Source organism: Corvus kubaryi, unplaced genomic scaffold, assembly GCF_017639235.1.
Source record: "Corvus kubaryi isolate FWS band 111438036 unplaced genomic scaffold, C.kubaryi_AGA036_p1.0 137, whole genome shotgun sequence".
Taxonomy (NCBI): domain Eukaryota; kingdom Metazoa; phylum Chordata; class Aves; order Passeriformes; family Corvidae; genus Corvus; species Corvus kubaryi.
In genome coordinates, this window is record NW_024580671.1 from 13,418,624 (window position 1) to 13,440,666 (window position 22,043).

Here is a 22,043-nt window from a genome sequence, read left to right on the forward strand (position 1 = left end):
TTTTTTTTCCTTTCTTATAAGAAAGAGGATGTTTGCTTTGTATGGTGCTTAGTATCTCAATTGGTTAATTTAGTCTGGAAAGGAGATTTACCATTGACTCCCATGGTCGTCTTGGGAAAAAAATCCCCAAAAAAACAAAAAAGCAAGGGAAAGAATCACTTTCCCTTTCAGCCTTCAGTTATTGTTGAGAAAGATGTGAAAGGTTACTTGTAAAGATTTTATTATTTGCAAAGACTATAGAAGATGAACTTGGGGGAAGTCAATAAACAATACTGGAATCACCAGGTGACGCCAGGGTCTTACTGACATGCATGTGAAACTAGGGAAAAAAAAAAATTAACCCCCCAATCCTTTATCCTGCAGAATTTGACGAACTGGCAACAAGACATTTCTGCCCTGCACATTGGGAGTCTATGAAAGGAAAGGGAAGAAAAAGGCTATTCTTAGCCCCCTTTATAGGCACACAAAGTACGGCACAGAAATGTCACTTGCTGGGGCGGGAGGAGGGTTTGTTAAAGAGGACAGGACCGCTGTGTAGAATCGTCCTTTACGACAGGGCAAGCGAACCTGCGGCTGTCAGCCCCGCGCCAGCTCTTCACATTCCCACCTCAGTCAGCTACGGCGAACGTCCTGATTTCTTCCCTTCCTCCACTCCCACCCCCACCCCCCGCCTTTCCCAAATTATTTTTATTCGTGCTCAAAGATCAGGCGGAGGCTTCGCCAGACCCTGGACGGCACCACCTCGGGACGGGAACCAAGCGGCGACTTCAGCACAGGCAGACGAGAACCGCCGGCAGGCAGGAGAGCGCCCCGAGGGTCACCGCCAGCGCCGATCGGGCGCTGCCAGCCGCGGCCTCCGGGGGCACACCGGCCCTCCCCGCCGGGTGTCCTCAAAGTTCCCAGCGGAGCCCCCGCACAGCAGGTCCCGCTCCCCGCCGCTCCCCCGGAGGACGGGGCGGCGCGGCGCCGCCTCCCCCGGCCCTGCCCAGCCCAGCCCTGCCCGGCCCGGCGGAGGCGGTGGGCGGCTCCTGTGGCCGTGGCATAAACGGGCGGCCCCTCCCGCCGGTCCCGCTGTCCCCGCTGGACGGCGGGGAGGAGAGCGGCGCTGCCCTGCGATTCGGGCGGAGGCTGCGGCGGCCGCTCTCCAGCGGAGGGGCTGCGCCTGGCGGCGGCGGGGCGGGAGCTGCGGGGCACGGGCGCGCCGCCTCCGGCTGCCGCGGCCTCACTCGCGCGGCGGCAGCGGCGGGAGGCTCCGCCGGGCTTCCCCATTGTCTGCCCGCGGGCGGAGGGCTGCGCTGCCCGCACGCCCCCCACCCTCGCCTTTGTGTGCTCCGGCCGGCGGCGGGGCGGCGCGGCGCCCGCCGTGATGCGCGCTGCGGGGCGGCGCGGGATGCGCGCCGCTCGGTGAGAGGCGGGGAGGGACCCAGCCTGTGCCCCGGAGGCTTTTCGCCCGCAGCAGCCGGAGGAGGGGGACTATGGACTGAGCGCATCGCTGTACCATGGAGTCGGGCATCCGCTTGAGCACGCTCTGCCTTCTCCTCTGCCTGGGGCCAGGTAGGCGGATGCTGGACCCGCCGGGAGAGTACCCGGGCACGGGGCTGCCGGAGCTTCGCAGCGGCGATGCTCTGGCTCCTGGGCAGCCGCAGGTGCGGAGGGCGGCGGCGGGGCTGGGGCGGCTCGGGAAGTTGCGGTGTCGGCGGGTGGGTAACGGCACTTTTTGGGTCAGTTTCAGGCTTTGGCGTGGACCCCTCGCTGCAGATCGACGTGCTGTCCGAGCTACAGCTGGGAGGCTCCACGGAGGGCGTGCGCCAGGTGCCGGGGCTACACAACGGGAGCAAAGCCTTCCTCTTCCTAGGTACGGCCGCCCCGGCCCGCCCTGCCCCGCAACTCCGGCCGTGGCCGTCGGGCCCCGGCGCCGCGCACGTGGCGCGCCCCCCCAAGTCCCCAAAACGCGAGAGGTTTGCTCGCTTTGAGACATCCGTATCCCGTCCCTTCCCTTCCTGCTCGCTTTTCTTCCACTCTTCTTTACAGCTCCCCTCCCATTCTTTTAAAATCTTTTTTTTCTCTCACCCCATTTTTTTTTCTTTGACTGGTAGACGCTTAATTAAAGTACAGCAGGAACGGGGATGGCAGATGGCATGTTTTGTGAGTCGTGGGGTGCGGTGATGAATAATAGCACCACCCACTCTACTGCTTTACTTGGGAAACGCTAAACATACCCCAGTTCCAGCTAAGGAAAACCTCACTGAAAGTTTTATGTGAATCGAGCAAATTGCTGAAATGAAGTGCCCCGGAGGAGGGAGGCAGATGGCTGGCAATAAGAACACCCTTTTTTTTTTTTTTTTTTTTTTGTCAAGAGAAAGTGGCCCTTTGGAGCTTCCATGACGTACCCCTCCTGTGAAACAAAGAATGAGTTTTGGTCTCTTTTAGTGCTTTTGATTGTTTCTTTGTTAATATTGGGAATATAAATAAAATTGTAGTCTTCCATCTTTCAAAAATACATTTAGGAGTTTTAATAAAAATTATTAAACTTTCTTATATTGTAATTCATAAAAGACTGTAAATAACTGTTAATATCTCGTTGAATATATTGGCATTGGTTACATTCCATACACTTGCTCATTATCAGTGTGTTTTTGAATTACACTTCAATAATGTACTGATATCTTAAATGAAGCTGGAGTCAACAACATTTTCAGGAAAAAAACCATCTCTATCTTAATTAAAAAAAAAAAAAAGCCTAAACCTGTCCTTTAGAGGCAAGTCTCTTCTCTGAAAGATGATTAAATGCTCCTTATAATCTATGACTAAACAAGAACAAGGAATATGGCTCAACATCTGATGAAGAACAAGCAAATCTCCACATAAGCTTGCACTTTTAAGATAGGGGAACTTGATTGTGTCACGGGAGGAGTTTCAGCTGGATCTGAACAGATTTCTAGTGCAACAGGCAAGAGGCTGTGTTTCCCATACAGAAGAGCTATTAGTCAAGGGAGATAAGATCTGGAAAGGGAATTTCTTTTTCATGTTTGCATTAATGAGGTAATTTATCAGAAGCTAATAGTTGCCAAAGGCTTTTTTTTTTTTTTTTTTTTTTTTTTTTTTTTTTTAAGGTGACCTCTCTAGTGGTGTTCTTCCCCGGAACAGCCAGCATGTGTCACTATGGACATGAATGTGGAGACACATGGGCACATGCGTTCAGAAACACTGGCACATGCTGGCTTTAAACATCTGTGATGGGCTTGTGGCTGCAGAGTGGAACCCTCTGTGGAGGGGGTGACTGCTTAGAATGGCAATGCATTTGTGTGTGTGGGATTTGTGTCCTAAAATAGGTGTAGTTTTTAAGGTATGGTTCTGCGTTGAAGCCCCATTGTGCTATAATAGATTGGGCTGAGGGAGTGGGGGGAAGTTAAAACTCACTTTGTCTTCAGTGGTAATAGGATTAGAGGTTTGGAAGCATAAGAGTTTCTTGTGTATTTTCCCAGTGTCAGCACAAAAAATTACTGGGTTACTAAAGAATTTTTTTTTCAAGTTTTTCCCTCTGTCTTTGCAATTACAAGTGTACGTAGTTCCCAAATGGGTTAGCAGTTTATTTGTAGCAAAAGAAGGCAGGAGTTTTAAATTTTCACAGCAACCTTTTTATTTTGTTGAGAACAATCGGGGGAATAACAAGGATGAAAACACTTGTGTCTAAATGGTGGTTGAAGTCACTAAGGGTCCCTTAGGAAGTCTTTAATGCCCTGCAGGACTGGAGATGATTTTCCCTGCTACTGCATAAGATGACTGCTGATTTTGTTATAGTAAATGTGGTCTTTACTGAGCAGAGATATTTTCATTTTTGAACTTGCATTTAGAAATAGAGAAACTTCCTTCCTTTACCAGACCACTGGGTCCACTTAGTAATTTTTTTCTGTTCTTAGAACTTGCACTTTAGGAACACTGCTGCAATATATGCCTCTTAATGTATGTACTTGCAGTGTGTGAATTTCAAATACATGTATGTGTCGACTTGAAATTTGGTTTGTCTGTGTGGGTTTTTCCTTATTTCAGCTAAAGCCTTAGTCCTAGATAGAAAAGATTTTGTGAGAAGGACGCAAATGACTTTAAATGATTTGTGAACTTACTCTGGAAGCTCTAACTTGTGATCCTTTGCCTCTTGGTTTCTTCAGATAGCGAATCTTTTCTCGTATCATATACGTATTTATGACACTTTAGTATGTTGTCTTTTTGATAGACCACATTCTCAACTGATGTAAAGCCTTACTTTACATAAGCTTAAATCATTCAGAAGTCCTAAATGCTGTTCTATATTTTAGAAGGAAATTATAAATGTGGCATGTTGAACTGCCAACAGGTAATAGACAATTAAAGATATATGATGGGATAATTATACATATAGTTACAGCAGAATAGTCTCTTTACTTCTAGGAAAAAAGTCAGTTTTGACTGCTTAATTAGCTGTAACATCAATTTTCAGTATAGGGGTTTAGCATCTAATTGGCTGTTCTGACAAATTCTCCCTTGTGTAATTGACTTTTCAAAGGTACTTGTATTTCTAGGCCATATAAAACAGTGAGCAGTTACTCTCTAAAGATGGTTTTAGTCTGTGACTGTCCAGTCAGGATAATTTAGGTTGCTCCTCATACAGTTCCTGATTTAGAAATAATTTTAGCCATTTGAAATTTGCTGTTACTTGGACTTTTTGTGTGTGTGTGTACTGGACTTCAGTAGATTTAGGTGCTGGATTCTAAAGCTTTTTAGGTGTTTGATGCTCCTTAGTTGTCATGGATGGTAGCAACAGAATGCTGCTGTAATCTGGCTCTAGTTAGCTGCAGGGACTTCTTTTTCTGGAAATGTGATTTGCAAAGTAATTGTAAAACGTTCCAGTATAGCTTGTGGGAAGATACAATTATGAATAGAAAACAGGAGGAAGTCTTCAAAAATGTTAGTGTTGCTGTATGTGAACATCTGCCAGCACTTTCTAGCCAACAGCAGATATTACTATGTCAAAATATGTTGAGAGGAAAATTATTCCTCTGCTGGTCAGAGCAGCAGAAAAGAAGTCAGAATATGTATGACACAAATGTCTCTCTGTTGGCAAGTGTTTACATAAGTCAGTGAAATTTTCAACACCTTTGTCCTTCTCTTTGCAAAACAAGGATGACACTTGGGTAAAGCCCAAACCAGATGGGTGGACTGAAGTGTAATTAATGTAGTTAAAGCAGGCTTTTGGAGAAATACAAATTTTCATTCTCATAGTTCTTTTTTTGTGATTATACTGCATTAATATGATTTGAGGAGATAGGTGAAGATGGAAGTCCAGTGTAGCTATTTTCCTATGCAAATATGGAAGTCATATTTCTACAAGAGCACTTGTTGCATATGTAACTGCAGGGAAATTTGAAGAGGTAGACAAAATCACAACAGAGGCTGAAGGATGATGAGGGTTTTGGATGAATGACTCAAGTCTGTGCCAGGGGATACAGCATTAAGCACATGCAAGGTCCCAGTGAAGCTAAAAATTTCAACTGGCAGTAGGAAATGGTGTTCTGAAGTGTGACAATCTCTAAAGAAGGGATGCAAGAGTAACTTGGTCTCCTCTGGCATTTCATTAGGCAATAGATTTTTGTCACCCTCCCTTTAAATTCTGCATTATATGTATTTTATAGATAGAGTATTTTGATAGTCTTTCTGGGTCTTTCTTGTTGAGAGCAGATACTATGCGTCAGACTACCTTTGTCCAAAGAGAGAGTGTGTGTGTGTGTGTGTAGTAATGGAGACACCTTCCAGTTGCCTCCAGCACCAGTGGAGAGTGGTGGAAGGTACACTGTAAATCAAGTGATGAGAGGCAACAAAAATGAAAGCCAGGTGATGTGTAAGGACAGTGTATGCCCATCAAAAGGTGTATATTCTCTTCAAAGAGAAGGCTAAAAGGTGGACAGAAGAGTGCAGTCAGATGGTTACAAACACAGGAATGTGTATTTAAGGAAAAGATAAAAAGGACATGCCAGTCATGAAAATGTGAGAGCTTGTGTATCTGAATGCAGAATTTGGAATTTATTCAGAGGTTGTTTTCTTGTTTGGTTTTTTTTTTTTTTTTTTCCCCTTGTGCCAGCTAGGGTATGTAACTCATAATATGGTTAGAAATAATATTTTGATATTTCCAATGAGGAAGGACAAATTTAGAGGCAAAATATGGTATATTCTGATGAGGTTCAATATGTGCTATAAAACACCAGAAAATAATTTAATATGTCAGTGGGATGAATGAAAGGGCTCAGCAGTACTGTTCTTTGAATTGGTGCTGGCCAGCACAAACTGCTGGCAGAAAAAAGCCCCTAGAATAGGCCTCTTGGTAAAAGTGATTTGTTACCTGTTATTGTATGACTGGATCATTAGCACATTATGTTAAAATACTAGGAAGACAATATTACTCTGTGTTATATCCCTTTGGAAAGTTCACTCTATTTTGTCTCATGATGTCATCTCTGAACATTTACTAAATGAAGGAGCTAAAAATAAAGCCTTAAAAGCAGAGGTGAGTAAACTTTCACAGGAACAGGATTTACATTGCCTATGCACTTCACACACACAGCTTTTTCCTTGCCACCTGTCATTGAAACTATGGACAGATGCTTTCTCCAGATTCCAGCTGAGCCTGCTGAAAATACTACTGTTCCCAGCTGCTTGTCACTGCCCAGAAGCTAGAGGTTACTGTCCACACAACTTTTCCAAAGCAAGAGATTATATGAGTGTTCCCATGTCTGCGGATGGCAAAATCAGCCAGCTTCAGGAGTGACCCTGGCTGACTGCAGTGACATGGATTAGAGAGTCCCATAAAATCCCCTTTCTCCAGCTGTACCCATCTCCCAGAGGAGTGGTAACAGACAGCTGAGAAAGAGGATGTTAATGTTGCCAACTAGCTTAGCTGACTGCAGAGTGAATACCCATCTGCAGCATTTTTTTGTCTTGCATGCAAACTGCTTTCCCTCAGAAACACTGAATCCTCAAATTGTGGGACCTCCAGCACAGAGATCATCTGTAGATAGCAAAAGTTTTAATCAAAGTTTAATTTCCGTAGGCACTGGCATGTTTTTTGATGTTAGAAATGCCTAATGTAAGCAATTGCTCTATGACAATGTGGTAGCCAGAAAGGTTTTGGTGTATCTGGAATAACAGCCTAAGCTTTCCTTTGCTGCCTTCTACTTCTGGAACTTTCTAAAGTCACCTCTGCACCTGTGCAAACAGGAACCATTGTGGTAGAGCACTGCCAGGATTGTGATTGATGCTGCTGGCTTGCCAGGCTGGGTGCTGAAGGAAAGCCCTGAAAAGCTGGGCTGCTTTTTCTGGAGCCTGCTGGTCTCACTGCTCCTTTGAGACATCCCCTTGCTCCAAAAGAACTTAATATTCAGCATCCTCCTCTGGGAAGGAGGAGTAGTGGTAGCAAGAGGAGATGTTTGTGAAATGTCTGTTGCTTCAAGACCCTGCCCAAAAAAGGAGGTAGCATGTGAAGATCCATTTTCCATCCTAAACCATGAATTTTAATGCATAGAGAACTATGACGCACTTAGCCCTGCTGAATAGTCATTAATATGCCAAATACTGGAGATGGTGGTGTGTGCTAACTGGTTATGCTGGTTTATCCCTTAAATAAAGGGGAAAAAGTTATGGAAGAAAGACATAAATATCATGGGCTTCTGATTGATGCTTGTAATGGTACAGCAGAGGGTAGGGCTGAGAAATGGAAAGCTAATGAGGATCTAATGTACGGCAGATACAGAAACTCAGAGAAGAAAAGCTTGTAATCCCTGAACGTAGTCATTAGTGCAGAGTTGATACAAAATAATGTTAAGCAATGACACAAAACTTGGCCTGTGGCATTTGGGGATTGCAACTGTCTTACGCTGAAAATTTCAAGTAAATATTGTTGCTGAGAGTGTGTATTAGGCCTTACTATCACAGAAGTATAAATGTTAAGCACGAAGTTGTTTTAAGTTCAGCTCTAAAAATTGTCATTATTCATCCCAAGGAAAGGTATTTTACACAAAGTGTTATTTTGTTGTCCTTTGTTTTGTTTTGTTCTTTTGATTTTCTGCAGTGGGCTTTTTCTGGGGAGGGAAGGAAAATAATCTCAGAGATTAAATGTTCCCTCCATAGCCTTTAGGGTTGCTTTTATTTTTTTTTTTGTTGGTTGGTTGGTTGTTTCCTACTCACATCTCTTTCTGTGTGTCTTGATAGGGGCTCTTGTCACCTTTCAGTCTGTTAAATTCCAGCATGACTTTGGTGGCTTTGCCTGGGCTTGGTAGGACAGCTAACATCTCCAGTCTCTGATACTTCAGTCTTTGGAGTGAATTAATACCTGCATTTATTTATCAGCAGGGTGTGACTCTATTTAAAGCAATGTTATGTTTTATTGTGTTCTTGTGGACTTGAGCCTGTGCTTTTCACAGCCAGGTTGCATCTGATACCTGCAATAAATTGACATCCCTGGGGGTCTGTTTTCTGTTGGGATAATCATGAATCTCTAAAACTTTTTTTTAAATGAGTGTCTGGTTGTTCAGGTTAATGCAAATAACCATGTATTGTTTATACATTCAGTATTGCCTCAAACATTTCATACTGAAGAATGGCAGACAGAATTGCATTTGCTTCTTCCTGCCTTTACAATGAAGCCTCTTCTAAAATATTCAAGTACAAAATCCTTGTTAAGGCTTATATTATCTCAGGGCTCCACCCGGCATTTTTGTTGGAAAGCTGAAGATGAGTATGATGTACAGCTCTAGGGCATGTATGAAAGGGGAATACATTAAGACGGTGTCAGTGTGGTGATGTGGAGCAGAGCCCTGGTTGGCCATGAGAAGGGACCTGATAGTCAGAGGAGTGGGGCCAGAGAGCCTCTCTCCATGTCAATGTCCCCATCAAGAGCAGGCAGGTGCAGATGGCTGCTCACCTGGCAGCCTCTCCTGGCAGCATGGCAGGGGACAGTGGTGTTGGCTGAAGTTAAAAGATGTGATGCTGACAGCAGGACAGCATCTATCCTGCATGCCTGAGAGAACCCAGTAGATGCAGCACGTGTGCCCCGAGAGAGAGGACAGTGACCCTTCTAGGTAGCTCTCAAGTGCATCTTTCCATATTGCTGGGGAAGGATTGTATTAGCAAGTGGTAGTGATGGAGGAAAATGAGGTCTTGCTACCCTTACGTAATTGCTTTTGCTGTGGCATAGTTCTGTAGTCACAAAGTGCCTGAGACTTGGCTAGGTTAATCTTTTTTTTAATGGTTTCTCCCCCCACAGCAGCATGGCTCATTCTCCAGTGAGATTTCACAAAGGACAGCAGCATTTCTTACACATCCCTTTTAGATCAATCACAATATCTGTTTTTCCCCTACCTTTTGCTTATACGATGTGGGAAATAGGTTTTCTACTCTCCCCTCCTCCCCAGCTTATGTTCTAGTCTGTATCCTCCAGGGTATACAGGTGCTGGCTTGGAAAAATAACTCCAAGTATGGTTAACTTCACTGTTTCCACTGAGTCTTAAGGGAGGTACAGGACTGAGTTCATAAGTTATTTAAAACTGTTGGATAAGAGCTGGAAATTTTATATAGCTGTCATGGAAAACTGTACTTCTGTGTAGTGACTCTTCCCTATATTTTGTCCCATTTGGTTTTGTGCCAAGGTGCAGATCCACTGAGCAGTTGTATTCTCCTACCTGTACTGCTGAGGTACAGCTGAATAAGGGGTGAAAAAGGATTTTTCACTGTTTGGTTCTTTTTTCTGTCCCTCTTTTTTGTCCAAATTCTTCTATATTTTGTGTATATATGTTCAAGAAATGCTATTTTTTTCCATCTTGACATTGTCAAATGGTTTCCTCTCAGAAAAATCCAAGGAGAAGTATAAGAAAGGGTACTTTAGTTTTTAATTTTTTTGCCTGGACATGTTTTCCACAATAAATACCTATTATGAATGTTCACTCAGATATTTCAGATAGAAAAGAATTTCTGTAGCCATTTTCAACATGGAAGAATTTTACAGCAAAAAATTCTTCGTATTTGTTAACATTTTATTTACTTTTCTTTTTTGGTGCATGCTTTTTTGGGGGGGGGTATGTGATGCTGATGACTTGAGAGATGTGCAAGCTTAGAAAACTGACCTTTAGGTTGAGTCATCCCATGAGTTGCTGCTTGCAGCTCTGGGCTGTTGTAAGGTGCTAAAGCAATGGGCATGGTCTAAAGGGACCAGCAGACTAAAAGACTTCTGAAGACACAATGTTCAAAAGGCTTTTAGCAGATTAACATATTTGCTGCAGCACCAACATTGCTATGATAGACTGTAATGTTTCCAAGGGAGCCATTACAATCAATATTGCTAGCGATCCATAACTGAGAACTCTTTTAGTGGAATTTGAGTGGCTATTTCCTTCTCTGAAAACATGGAGTATAGTAAGAAAGAGACCTCCAATTGTAGAGATGCTCACTCTGTTAAAGCAATATTTATACAATTTCCCCAGCATAAATGCTTATTTAAGTATAATTAGATGATGGTATAACATCTGCAGTGTTTATCCTAAAAGAGAAGACATGTACCAGCCTTGACTCTGCCTGGAAGTCCATCAATCTCTAGATACAGCTGTGTAATGATCCAGAAGGGTTCCAAAGGATCTTTTCTAGTTTTGAGGTCAATAATCTGTGTTTTAATCGCTCCCTAAGCATGCATTTGCATATTGTGCCCTGGCTGTTCCAAAGACACTCTTAAGATTTTCTGTAACATTAACTAATATGCCCCGAACTTGAAATAGTCCCGAGATTTGCTCAGCTCTCATTCCAGGAAGAGGGTAGACTTGAAGAAAAACCTTGTGTACCCTGTTCAGTATTGCTCTTATTAAGGATCCCTGCATACACCATTAACATAAGGAAAGCATATGGGAGTAAGAGATCTGGGAGGTTGAATTATTTAAAAAAAGTTGTGTCTGGGTTATTGCATTCACTCTGGGTTTCTGCATTTCCAAAAAATATCAATGAATTGCAGGGACTGAAGAGAAAAACAGCACATCTGATTATACAGTAACAAAAGCACTAGCTTAGTAAGAAAGCTTTTGAAAGAACTTGAGTATGTACAGCTTGTCCAAGAAATGACAAAAGTGTTGTATGATAAGTGTCTAGCATTAGAAGATTCTTAGAGGTTTAAAACAAAGGAATTATTTAGTATTCAAAGAGCTAGAGGTAAGAGTAATGGTACTACAAATGGAGGGGATTTAAGATAAAAGGAGACTTTCACAGTGAACTAGTTTAGATTGTGGAATAGCTGCTGAAAAGAAATGGTGGAAATCTCCATACTTTTGATTTTTTAGAAGATAGCATGAAATAAAATATCTAGGAAACATTAGCTTTGTTGTAGTCGTGTTACATTCAGGTAATAGGCTGAGGAATGGGTGGATGACCCTTTAAGTCTTTCTGTACTCTGGAGATCGGGGGTGAAATTGATCTAGTATAGGGAGAGTTTTTCAAAGATACAAGGTAGCATCAAACACCTGGTACACAATTAAAACCAGTGCCTTTGTACTTTCCTGAAACTTGTTCTTTGGTGCACTTAAGTATATTTTGATGATGCCTGAGTAAAATAAGCCTACAAGAGCAAATTAGGGTTTGGAGACATCTTATAATTTTAACTTACCCAAGCTTATAAATTTGGCATGAGTTTAAACTTGTAGCTGGTTCATCAGGGCTCGTGGGCACATTCACAGAAGCATGGACTCCATTAATACCTGACTTAAATGAAAACTTCTGGACAATTTGAACACTGGTCTTTTTCTCAGCTTTCTTGAAATCTCTGGTAATGGTTGGCTTGAGTCTTCCATGTATTTTCTACCTGTCTGCCCTGCTCACAGCTGAGTTGTGTACATGGTATTCCTTGGTATCTCTCCTCTTTGATGTTCCCAATTCAAAACCTTCTAACCTTTCCTTTTCCTGCCATCAAAACAGATAGCTTGTGAGTAGAGATTTTTCCAGATACTCCAGTATGGTTGGTGGCATTGGTGTCCTTCCTCTGCCCTCAGGTGTGGTCTCTCTGCCACTTCCTGTTTCTGCTGCTGCTTGAATTCTCTTTAGAGTTCACTCTCCTACGTTCTCCCCCCATCTGCTGCTGTTTGCTCAGTCTGCTGCTGGAGACCTGTGACTAACAACAGAGATGTTGGATGTGTCTGGCGTGCTTCAGATACTGTTTTTTTTTTCCAATGGTGGCCTCCCTCCCCCTGCCCTGCTCTATTTTTGCTGTTAGGATACAGGTTTAAGTTTTGTGGAGCTTTCTGTCTGTCACTGACTGTTGGCCATTCTCCTGTGTCAGAAGCTAATCTTTCATGCAGACTGCATGGTTGTGGTTTTCTGCAAAATGATCTCATATTAATGCTTTTCTAAGCTCACCATTGTGTTGTGTGAAAATAAATCAGCACTTAAATTCTTAACACATAGAGTTTTGGTGAGCTGAAGGCAATTAAGCCTAATGTGGGCAAAAAGAGTTATACCCTAGAAAGCCAGAGATGAAGGAAAACTAGGATGAGAGATCCAAATCACTACCAAGAGGGAGAAACAGATTATTCATGGAGAAAAAAGGTAAACCTTCTAGGTCATCCACAAATGATTACAGTTGGGCTAGATGGTCTCAGGAGGTCCTTCCCAGCCTAAATGAGTCTGTGAAACACAGGCTGTAGGAGTTAGGTCCTCAAGAGCAGCATACTGGTCACAACAAAAGGAGGTTTTGAGAGCAAATGACTGAACAGAGAGCATGAGTAAGTCTTACTGACACTTGCACAGTGAGAACCAAGTGAGAGGGAGACATGGTGTGTTGCTGAGAGGGTATTGGAGTGCCTACGAGGGAGACGTGGTGTGTTGCTGAGAGGGTATTGGAGTGCCTACACCAAGCATGATCCTAGTTCAGAGGTGCCATGGTAGGTGCTGATCTTATACAGTCTGTCATTGTATGATAGTTCACCACTGGAATATGATATATTTGAAAATTTGAGTTGTGTCGTATCTTCAGAGAGACGAGTAGGGCATGTAATGCAGCTTGATCTACATCTAGCATAATCTGCTTGCATGATTTATTATTGCAATCAAGTTTGTACTTTATTGTTTTTAATTGATTAGGCTTTGTTTATGTTTGGTAGCCTGCATTTTCATTTGGAAAAGGCTGGCAACACTACCTCCTCCTCCTCCTGTCCTCCCCCTTGACGTGACTTGAATAACTGTTAAAATCCTGGCCATGCTATACAATGAGGGACTGAGAATAAAATCAGTCTTTTAGCAGTTCTCATGTGTGTCATGCCCTTATTACAGTACCAGTAGGGCTGCAAGACGATGCATTGTTTTTCTTCTGCTCTTCAGTGTCCCAGTGTTAACAGCATTTCTTGGTGTGATATTTTTGTTCGTTGTTAGGTCAGTTTGACACAAAGTGCTCATGTGACAGTATGCAGCCAAGCATAACTAGGTGCATATGCCAGATGGCAGCTGCAAGGAAAACAAGGCAGGCTTGGTTTTCTCCACAGGTTTCAAGGTGTTCTCAAAACAGCTTCTAGAAGGATGCTTTGTGCCTAAAGGGAGTTCTGTGTGTGCATGTTTATATACACATATATATTTATAAAGCTATAGTAGCTGTAACCTTTTAAATACAGCTGGAACCTCCACTGAAATGAAGAAACAAAAGAAATCCCACTCTGTGCTATCAGTGTCCTTGTTCAAACATAGTAGGTTTTATAGTGGTAGTGGCTGTGAAAAACCTAAACAACGTAATTCTAAGTAGCAGTACTTGATTCTGCCTATGAGGGAGCACATACAAAGCATCTTCAAAACTTAAAAGGGATTTAAGAATAGTGTTGTGAGTATAGGCTAGGAAAAACTGGTCATGAAAAAAAGCTATTGCATTATATAACTGATAACCTGGAACCTATAAATCACCAGAAAGTATTTCAGTAATAAATACATGGTGCAGAGCATACCATGCAGCACATATTTTAGTTTCCCCGGAGTGGAATTTCAGTAACAAGATCAAAAGTCTTTTATCTTCATTATTTTGCTGTCATATAATGGGTATATAGCACCCATTATAGGGGTGCACTCTCCTGGTGATAGTATCTAGCATGATGACATAGTTTCTCTGAAAGGGATGGTATTTCTAGTATACAAGGAATAGAAGTTTTCTGTATCATGTATGCCTTTAAAAATTCCTGATAGTACTTTTGTATGTGTGGTGCTTCTTTGTGGGTTGATATATACATTTCTAAAATTCATTTCAGAAATGTTCAGGAGAGCACAATCTCATTTTCTGTGGCAGCTTGGTAGGAGTTGTTTTATTAACAAGCTAGTGTGGCAGGATCTGTACTGCTTGTTAGCAAATCAGCTGTTTCAGCCTCCTGTGCTGAGAATACAGACTTCTATTCTGGAGTCCTACACATTCAAAGTTCAGGTTTGCCTGCGATTAGGTTTCTTATCCTTGCAAAAGGTTGGAAAAATTGTCAGAAATATGCTATGGCAGATACAGCCACTAGAATCTTTTGTGTAACTATTTATCTTTTATTTACTTTTTGCCTACTGAGTCCAAAAGTCATGAAACCCTTGTTCATGGACCTGACATTTTTGGAAGAGCACGCCTGACTTTTTGTGGTGCAACTGGGCTGCTTTACATTACAGGAAATTATTCCCACTTGTAATCCTGGTGCAAATTCCTTTTTTGCCAAAGGGACGACAGCCCAAGGGAAGATGAAAGACGTCTAAGTGTCTTAGGACTGTGCTCTGGTAGGTTAAGCCTGAGATTGACAGAGCTGTGGTACCTAACCCATCGCAGAACGAACCTTGCCTTGGTTTCTAGAAGCAGCCAGTTGGTATATAAGCTCAGAGGCTTAACCCAGCCACTAGTATAATCACCCCCAAACCAGTTTTGTATCCTCTCTTGCAGAATGCTTCTAGGCAGATTTCAGTGGTATTATTGTCTGTTCACAGGGAATATGAATTATATTACAGCTGTCATTTTCCACAGACAGTCATGGATTTGCGAAGTCTGTCCTAAAGAGTCATCCAAGTAAGTGCCAGGAGCAGGCAAAAATAGCTGAGGGTTTGCTACTGCTCAGTTATCTCTATCTACCATAACAGGTAGAAGGTTCCCCCCGTATTAAATATGTTCTATTTTTTTTTTTAATAGTTGACAATTATTAATGTTCCTCTAGCATTAAAAAAAAAAAAAGAGAGCAATCAAGCTTAATAAACCAAGCAAAAATTCTCTGAGGACTTTGACCATGGAGAAGAAAACATTTCAAGTGAAGCACTTTAAATGAAGTCACGATCATTTAGACAAATGCACCAACTACTCCTGATTAAACAAGTGAGATTAGGTCCATAATAATGGCTTGGTTGTTTCAGATCGGCAACAACTGCCTTCAAGCCTAGTTGCCCAGGCTCTCAGTACCTTTCCCTCCTCTTGTCCCACAGTGGGTTTGTGTTCTCAGCTATGCCAAAATGACTTTAAACATCAAAGTATGTAGCATGTAGGTGAGCCAGAGTTTTGGCCAGAAGTGATATGACTACAGTTGTTTAAGGCTGTAAGTGTGAAAAGCCAATATAATTGGGGAAAAATGTGTTCAGAAACAGGTCTTCTAGTCTTTTGTGTCAGTCCATTGTGACTTTGCATATGGTTTGAGCTGGAGGAAAGCCCTTGCTGGATGACACACCAAAGCTGTAGCTGACATTCAGAACAGAGGAAGCTACAAAGCAAAGGCAGTTGGAACCTCCCCAAATGCTGCAAGAACAAACTGTGACATTTCTCCCCGTGTTTTTTTATTGCTTTGGCTTCAAGTCAGTTTTTGGTTCAATTGCTTAGTTTCAGCTGAAAAGCGTTTTGCCCTCTTCCTTTTCTCCTTCCCATCCACTGCATTTCTGTCTGCAGACATCCTTGCTGAAGCAGTTCTTCAGTGGAAATCAGAAGGCAGACACACCCACACCATGGTGGTGTCTAAACTACAAGGGCAGTCTGTGGGCTATGTCCCTAAACAGTCTGTGGGGTATGCCAAGGTCCTGATCATGCCAGTTGAAAAATTAATTACTGGAGTCCTTTTTCCTGGCATTTGTGAGTTTCTGTTCTGGGGAGACCTGTTTGGATTCAGTTTATGAGGGGCACTTGGGTGCACAGAGGTCTGGATGTACCCAGTTGTATCCTGACGTACGTTCCGATTGTAGTCCTAGAGTTTACCAGGCTTGTGAATGGGGCAGTGCTCCTGGGACCTGCAGCTTAAGCGCACCCTTTGGGAATTGCCCCAGTGGGAGTCTTACAGGGTTAATGTTTATCCTCTATCTTGTAGTCTTTTAAACTTCAGGTAGAACTGCAACACCTCCACCCAGATTCTTGCAGAGCTCTTTCCTACAGCCTTGGAGAAACCAACTCAGGTTCACATGGGTTTGGTAAACTACAGCTACTTGTTTTGCTATTCTCTCTGAAACAACCGGGAATTTGTGAGAAGGGAATGGACAAATTTATAGGTAAAGCAGCTCAAAATGTTTTATTTTAACATAACATAAGCTGAACTTATGTTATCAGTTCAAGTAGCAAAACAACCAGCCTTTCTACTGAAGGATGTAATGCATATCATGTCTAGCAAGGTTTTGGTCTAATAAAGGTTGTTTTAGTTCTTTTTATCTTCATTTTTCATTACAGGAATGCAACTCCTGATTTTGAATGCACTGTGCTCCACTTAGAATCCTGCTGTACTCTGTCAGCCTTGGAAAGATTCTGCTTTTGGATTGGCTTTGCATGCTGCCCTGCTGGCTGGGTGCAGCTTAATCTATATTTGTTACTTAAATAAAAGAACAATATAAAGTAAAGCCTTTATAAAGGGTATAAAAAACCCAATATAAAGTTGCCCTTTGTAGGCTGTATGAAACCCCTAGTTAAGAAAATATTAATCAAAAAATGTGAATACGGGAAAGTGACAGGATGTGAATATATGCTTGTGACACTCATCCCTCCTAGTGTAGGAAATTGAAATAAAATTGCACCAGTTATATTTTTTCATCCTCATTTTAGCCCACAGCCCTCCTTTTTCTCACAAACCACTAGAATTTAATTTGGATAGTTCAGCAGACAGTTCAGATGCAGAATTGATTTATAGATGCTGCTATTAAAAGCTGATTATGTGCACATGAAACAAACTGTGGAGCTCACTTAGTTAGAATGCTTCCTTCAAAGACTATTCTGCAGGAATTTGTTCTATAATTCAGTTCATACTGTATGGTTACTTTTAGATGCTCTTCAGAAATTTGAGAGCATACCCTTTGCTAGGACAAGTTGCTCATTCCATTTAATAACTGTTTTCTCTTATTGTGGACTGGAAATGAATGGTAATGAATGGCTTGTCCTAAGTCTTTCAACTGTGTGATTCAGTATGCTGATGCTTCCAGCCCATCGTGGTTGGAGGCTGCTGCGTCCTCCCAGAAAGTGTCCCAGATGAGCCACAGAGCTGGGCTATGCCCACAGAAGCCACGCACACGTACGCCACTGGAAAGTTGAATAAAGAGGCGGGATGGGTCCTTTACATAGAGTTCCACAGGAGTTTATTGCTGAACACGTGAAGGGCTCCAGGGGCAAAGGCCCAGGAGTACAGGAGCGTCCAGGGTATAAGTACGAGGGTGACAAGGGGAGGAGAGAGGGATGGGGAAAGAGCTGAGGGGAGGAGCATGGACAGGGCCAGGGTACACAACCCAATGGGGAAACATGGAGGGGGGAGCCAAGGACCAAGAGCTAATGGGAAAGCGGGGAAGGGAGAACATTCTAGGGCATGAACTTATAAGGGGTCCAGGGGGTGGAGAGTTACCAAACCAGTTGGGGTAACAGAACTGGGGTACATTAACATAAAGGACAGAGCATCTTGGGAGAGGCCCTTCCGGTCACCCTGCCTTAAGGCTTACCCAAGGGGGTTGATTCAAACTTTGGGGCTGTCCCACCATCCCTGGGCCCCCTGGCCCACAGGCTGCCCCTGCCACAGGTGCAGCCACTGCAACAGTATGCTGCTGCTGCTGTGTATGGAAATTTTCCTTCTTACCTCCTGTAACTTGTTCGTGGCTGCTTGCAGCACCTTTTTTTTTCTCTGTTGGGGAGGCATGGCTGGACTAGTTAAGACTGGATCAGTTGCCTGTAATAGTCCGTCATATGTTTTTATGAATGCAGTTGTCACCACAGGGATGATGAGAGCAGTTAAAGGTTGGTGACCACAAAGGATAAAATTGCTTTCTCCAATACCCATTTGGACTGGTGGAAGTCCTTTGGACTTGTGGAGTGAGTCCTGGTGAAAGTTACTTGCTGTCTTTGTTACAGTGCAGTAATTATTATCTCATGAACATGACTGAAATGACAGTGTCTGCTCTTGACACCTTCAGGAAACACTGGTGTGATCTTGGTGTTTGCTGCAGAACTCTGACTGCAGGTTGTCTCTGAGAGAGGAAAATGTGTCCTAATAATGAGGGCTTTTGTGAGCACAGGCAGCTTCTAAGCTTGTCTTCTGAAGGGCTGAGTTCCTGCAGATCTCATGGTCAGTGGTTTCCTTTGCTGGGCTTTCAGACTGCTTTGCAATGTTAGATCTTAAAAGATCTAGCCTGAACAAGGAGTGAGACATACTTTGAGTTTGGATTTTTGTGTCTTTGTCACTTTCATGTTTCTATAACTTAAAGATGGAGTGATGACACTATGGATTTGTGAGTTGTTGTGGTGTGGTCAAACCATACACATGCAATTTTCTAGGAAAATAAATCCAAAATGTATGTATCATGGCTAGAGACAAATTTCTCATTCAAATTATTGAGTCTCTCCTTATTTTTGCACTCCAAGTTGAAAAGATTTATGCCTTTTGTTTTGTGTATTAGAAATGTTCACAGTATGAGGTTTTTATGTAACTATTGAGAAACTGCAAATTATTGTCTGAGATACACCAGTTTGATTTTTCCAAGCCATGGAAGAAGTCCAGTTCCAGTAAAGTATTTTTGTTGGGTCTTAAACTGATTACTAGCAGCCAAATATCAAGAAGAAGCCTGAAGCAATATTTATTGAGCACAGCTGGTGATCTATCAAGCACCTACTGATAGTGTTCAAAGGCAATTGGAAGGAGGGATTCACACTCTTGTGTTAGTGTGAATAGAATGGATCTGACAGATCAAGGACCTTTCAGTCATCTTGCTTTTAAGAAATCCACCTGGTGCCTGCCCTGAGCAAAGAGTGTTGTGCTTCATAAAAGTAGTAATAATTCAAAAGGCTGTGTAGGTTTTTTGAGCAGCAAGTATGAACTGACCTATTTGCAATACCAAAACTGAGTGGCCATGTGTTTTGGCAATGTAGCACTCCAGCAGTCAGTGTGATGGTAATCTTAATATATAGGCTGCCAGCATGGTGTAATCATGTCTTGATGCTATCGTCTGTATACAAGAAGGTTATCTAAGGCCACAGTGAAGGGTTATAGCGTACTCAGGTAAGGTTTTATAGAATAAAGGATGGAAAATTCTCACCCAGAGTAGTGATCAGGTAATGATTCAGGGTGACATGAAGAGACCTAAAACTGATTCCTGTCTTGTGGGTGTTGTGACAGCTCTGTGTTTCCCCTGCCTCTCACACAGCAATGAGGACTGGGGAGTCTCTGGAGAGCTCAGTGTGATGGTGAGGGTTTGTTTCCTTTCTAAAGCACAGGCCGTCTGTAGTGCGGTGTTTGCATCCCAAAAACTCCAGTTAAAATAAAAGGGCCTGTAGAAGGAGGGGATAATTACAAATGTATGAGCTGGCCTTCTTTAAGTGTAGGGATGTTAAGCATATACTTTCTTTCATTAGTTGCTTATGAGAATATCATAGAATTGTGGTAGAAATTAATTTTTTCCTTTTTTTTTCGTTTTGATTCCCCATTGTGAAAAACAAATGGAAATCAACCTGGTGTGACACTGTGCAGGAGCTTGGCTAGGACTTGCATAGGTTGTTGCATTTCTTAACGGATATTAAAAATATTACTGATCCATAAACCAAGATTTACTGTTTCTGTTAATGGACAGCAGCATCTTCATAGGTCCAACTTAAAGAATAAACCATTATAGGAACAGTGGTGTAAGCTGAGAGTGGTATACTTGAGAGCTCAGCTCCAGTGCTGCTGAAAGAAAATCACCAGTTCTATTGCTGTTAGCTCTCTACTGCTGTTCCTGAGTTAGTGTCCCCAAGTAGGGCAGAATGGTCAAATTGCTGTGACAAGAAGCTTGTGAATTGATTTATTTCTTACACAGTTGATTACACATGCTAATGAATTGATTTTGTGCATTAAAAATGTGTATTAATTTTTTTCTGGTATAATGTATTATGGAGATTGAGAATTATTTTTCTAGAATTTGACATCTTATTTTATAAATTATCTCTCTAGAGGTTTTAAGCTTGGGCCTTTTTATTTTCTATACATGTTATGTGCAAATTCAGCAGAAATATTTCATCAGTCTAGGTTGTGTGTGGGTTTTTAAAAGTAAAATCTTTATTGTATATGTGCCATTACTCTAACAAACATTCATGACTTCCTGTGCAGGAAGCAGCAGGAAAATGCCACTCAACTGGAGTGTAGAGCAATTAATTAGTGATAAAATATTTTTGAAATTTGGTGGATTTTTAAACTATTACTTAAAGCTGAATAAATTGTTTTGTTGTTTTGTTGTTTTGGGTTTTTTTAAATTAGTTTATTTATTTATGTACTTATGCTATTAGGCATAGCAGTTTTGTAGAAGTCATTAAAAATTTGCTCAGGTCACGTGTCAGGGTTTAGGCTCATGTCTAGTGTTGTCACTGTGCTTCACTGCTAGTGAGCCCAAATTTTGGATGAGATATTAAAGGTACCGTCCAGCCATCCATGAAGAAAATGAGAGTTAAGACCCTGGATCAAAACAAAATACCTCCCTTCCCCAGAACAGAGTAGGTGTCCTAGAAAATGTGTTCTCTTTCATTGAAACGGCTCCCATTGCAAGCAAAACAAATGTATTAAATACTTTGGTCCCTGCTTTTTGCCTGTCTGTTCAACTGTGCTTCTCAGAAATAGCCTGTTATTTTGTAAGCTATTTGAATGAGGATGTAAAGTAACATAAGATTTTATACTGAGTGTTTTTCCTCTTATGTTTTAGATACTTCAAGAAGTGTGAAGGCATCTCCAGAAACAGCTGAAATATTTTTTCAGAAGTTAAGAAATAAATGTGAATTCACAATCCTGGTGACCTTAAAACAATCCCATTTGAATTCAGGGGTTATTCTCTCTATCCATCATTTAGATCACAGGTAAGTACTGATACCTGTATGCTGGCTAATGAAACTATATGTATTCATGCATTAAAAAATTGAACATAAATTAGAGAAAAATTGTTGTGTAGCAGATGATTTGTAAATATTTATAGTGCTTGGATAGGCACATTGTGCATATTCATAAAAAGTCACAGTTCCAAATCCGCCAAGGGAAGGGGAAGAGGGGTTTTTCTTTACATGTCCCTTGCCACCAAGGGCATGAAAAGCCAGTTCTCTGTTGTTGTTCATAACCACAAGGACCAGATTTTCAACTGGTTTAAAACTGTCATGTCACTATAGCTACACTGGTTGACGAAGCCTGGCCCTGTAAGGGCACCTCTTCACCAGTTTTTAAAATTGCAAGCAAGAAGGAAAAAAAAAATCCTCCAGTTATGGGTTTACATCTTCCCAGGAATGGCAGAGCACTTTCTTCAAAATGTTGTCAGCCTTAAAAAACTGAAGTGAATGACAGATAGCATTTAAGGATTATCCTTTTGATAGAATAAAGACTGCTAGAGAAATAGGATATTTTTTATATATCTGTCTGAGTAATAGCTATTAAAGATAATTGCCCTATGATTCTCTGGCAGAATAAAAAGGAGTTTTCAAATGTGCACTTTCTAAACAGTCATTAGCATGAGAAACAGGTGAGCTGTGCTTTAGGTTCCTAGTTATTTTTGTTTCCTTGTGTACAATCCCATAATTCTTTCTTGACAGTCTCACTACAAAA

At 42.0% G+C, this 22,043-nt stretch overlaps 1 protein-coding gene across 2 annotated transcripts in view; it reads left to right on the forward strand.

Annotated features, from left to right (window-relative positions):
* The first annotated feature begins 1,235 nt into the window (after positions 1 to 1,235).
* NELL2 (neural EGFL like 2) overlaps positions 1,236 to 22,043 on the forward strand; it is a 140,933-nt gene continuing 120,125 nt past the window's right edge. The window contains exons 1-3 of one of the 2 annotated variants that reach the window (XM_042017927.1): positions 1,236 to 1,554; positions 1,727 to 1,855; positions 21,160 to 21,310. In XM_042017927.1, coding sequence (XP_041873861.1) covers positions 1,500 to 1,554; positions 1,727 to 1,855; positions 21,160 to 21,310 — 335 coding nt within the window. In that variant the 5' untranslated portion in view covers positions 1,236 to 1,499. The remainder of the gene's footprint in view (positions 1,555 to 1,726; positions 1,856 to 21,159; positions 21,311 to 22,043) is intronic. The other variant, XM_042017926.1, reaches the window with a different exon arrangement.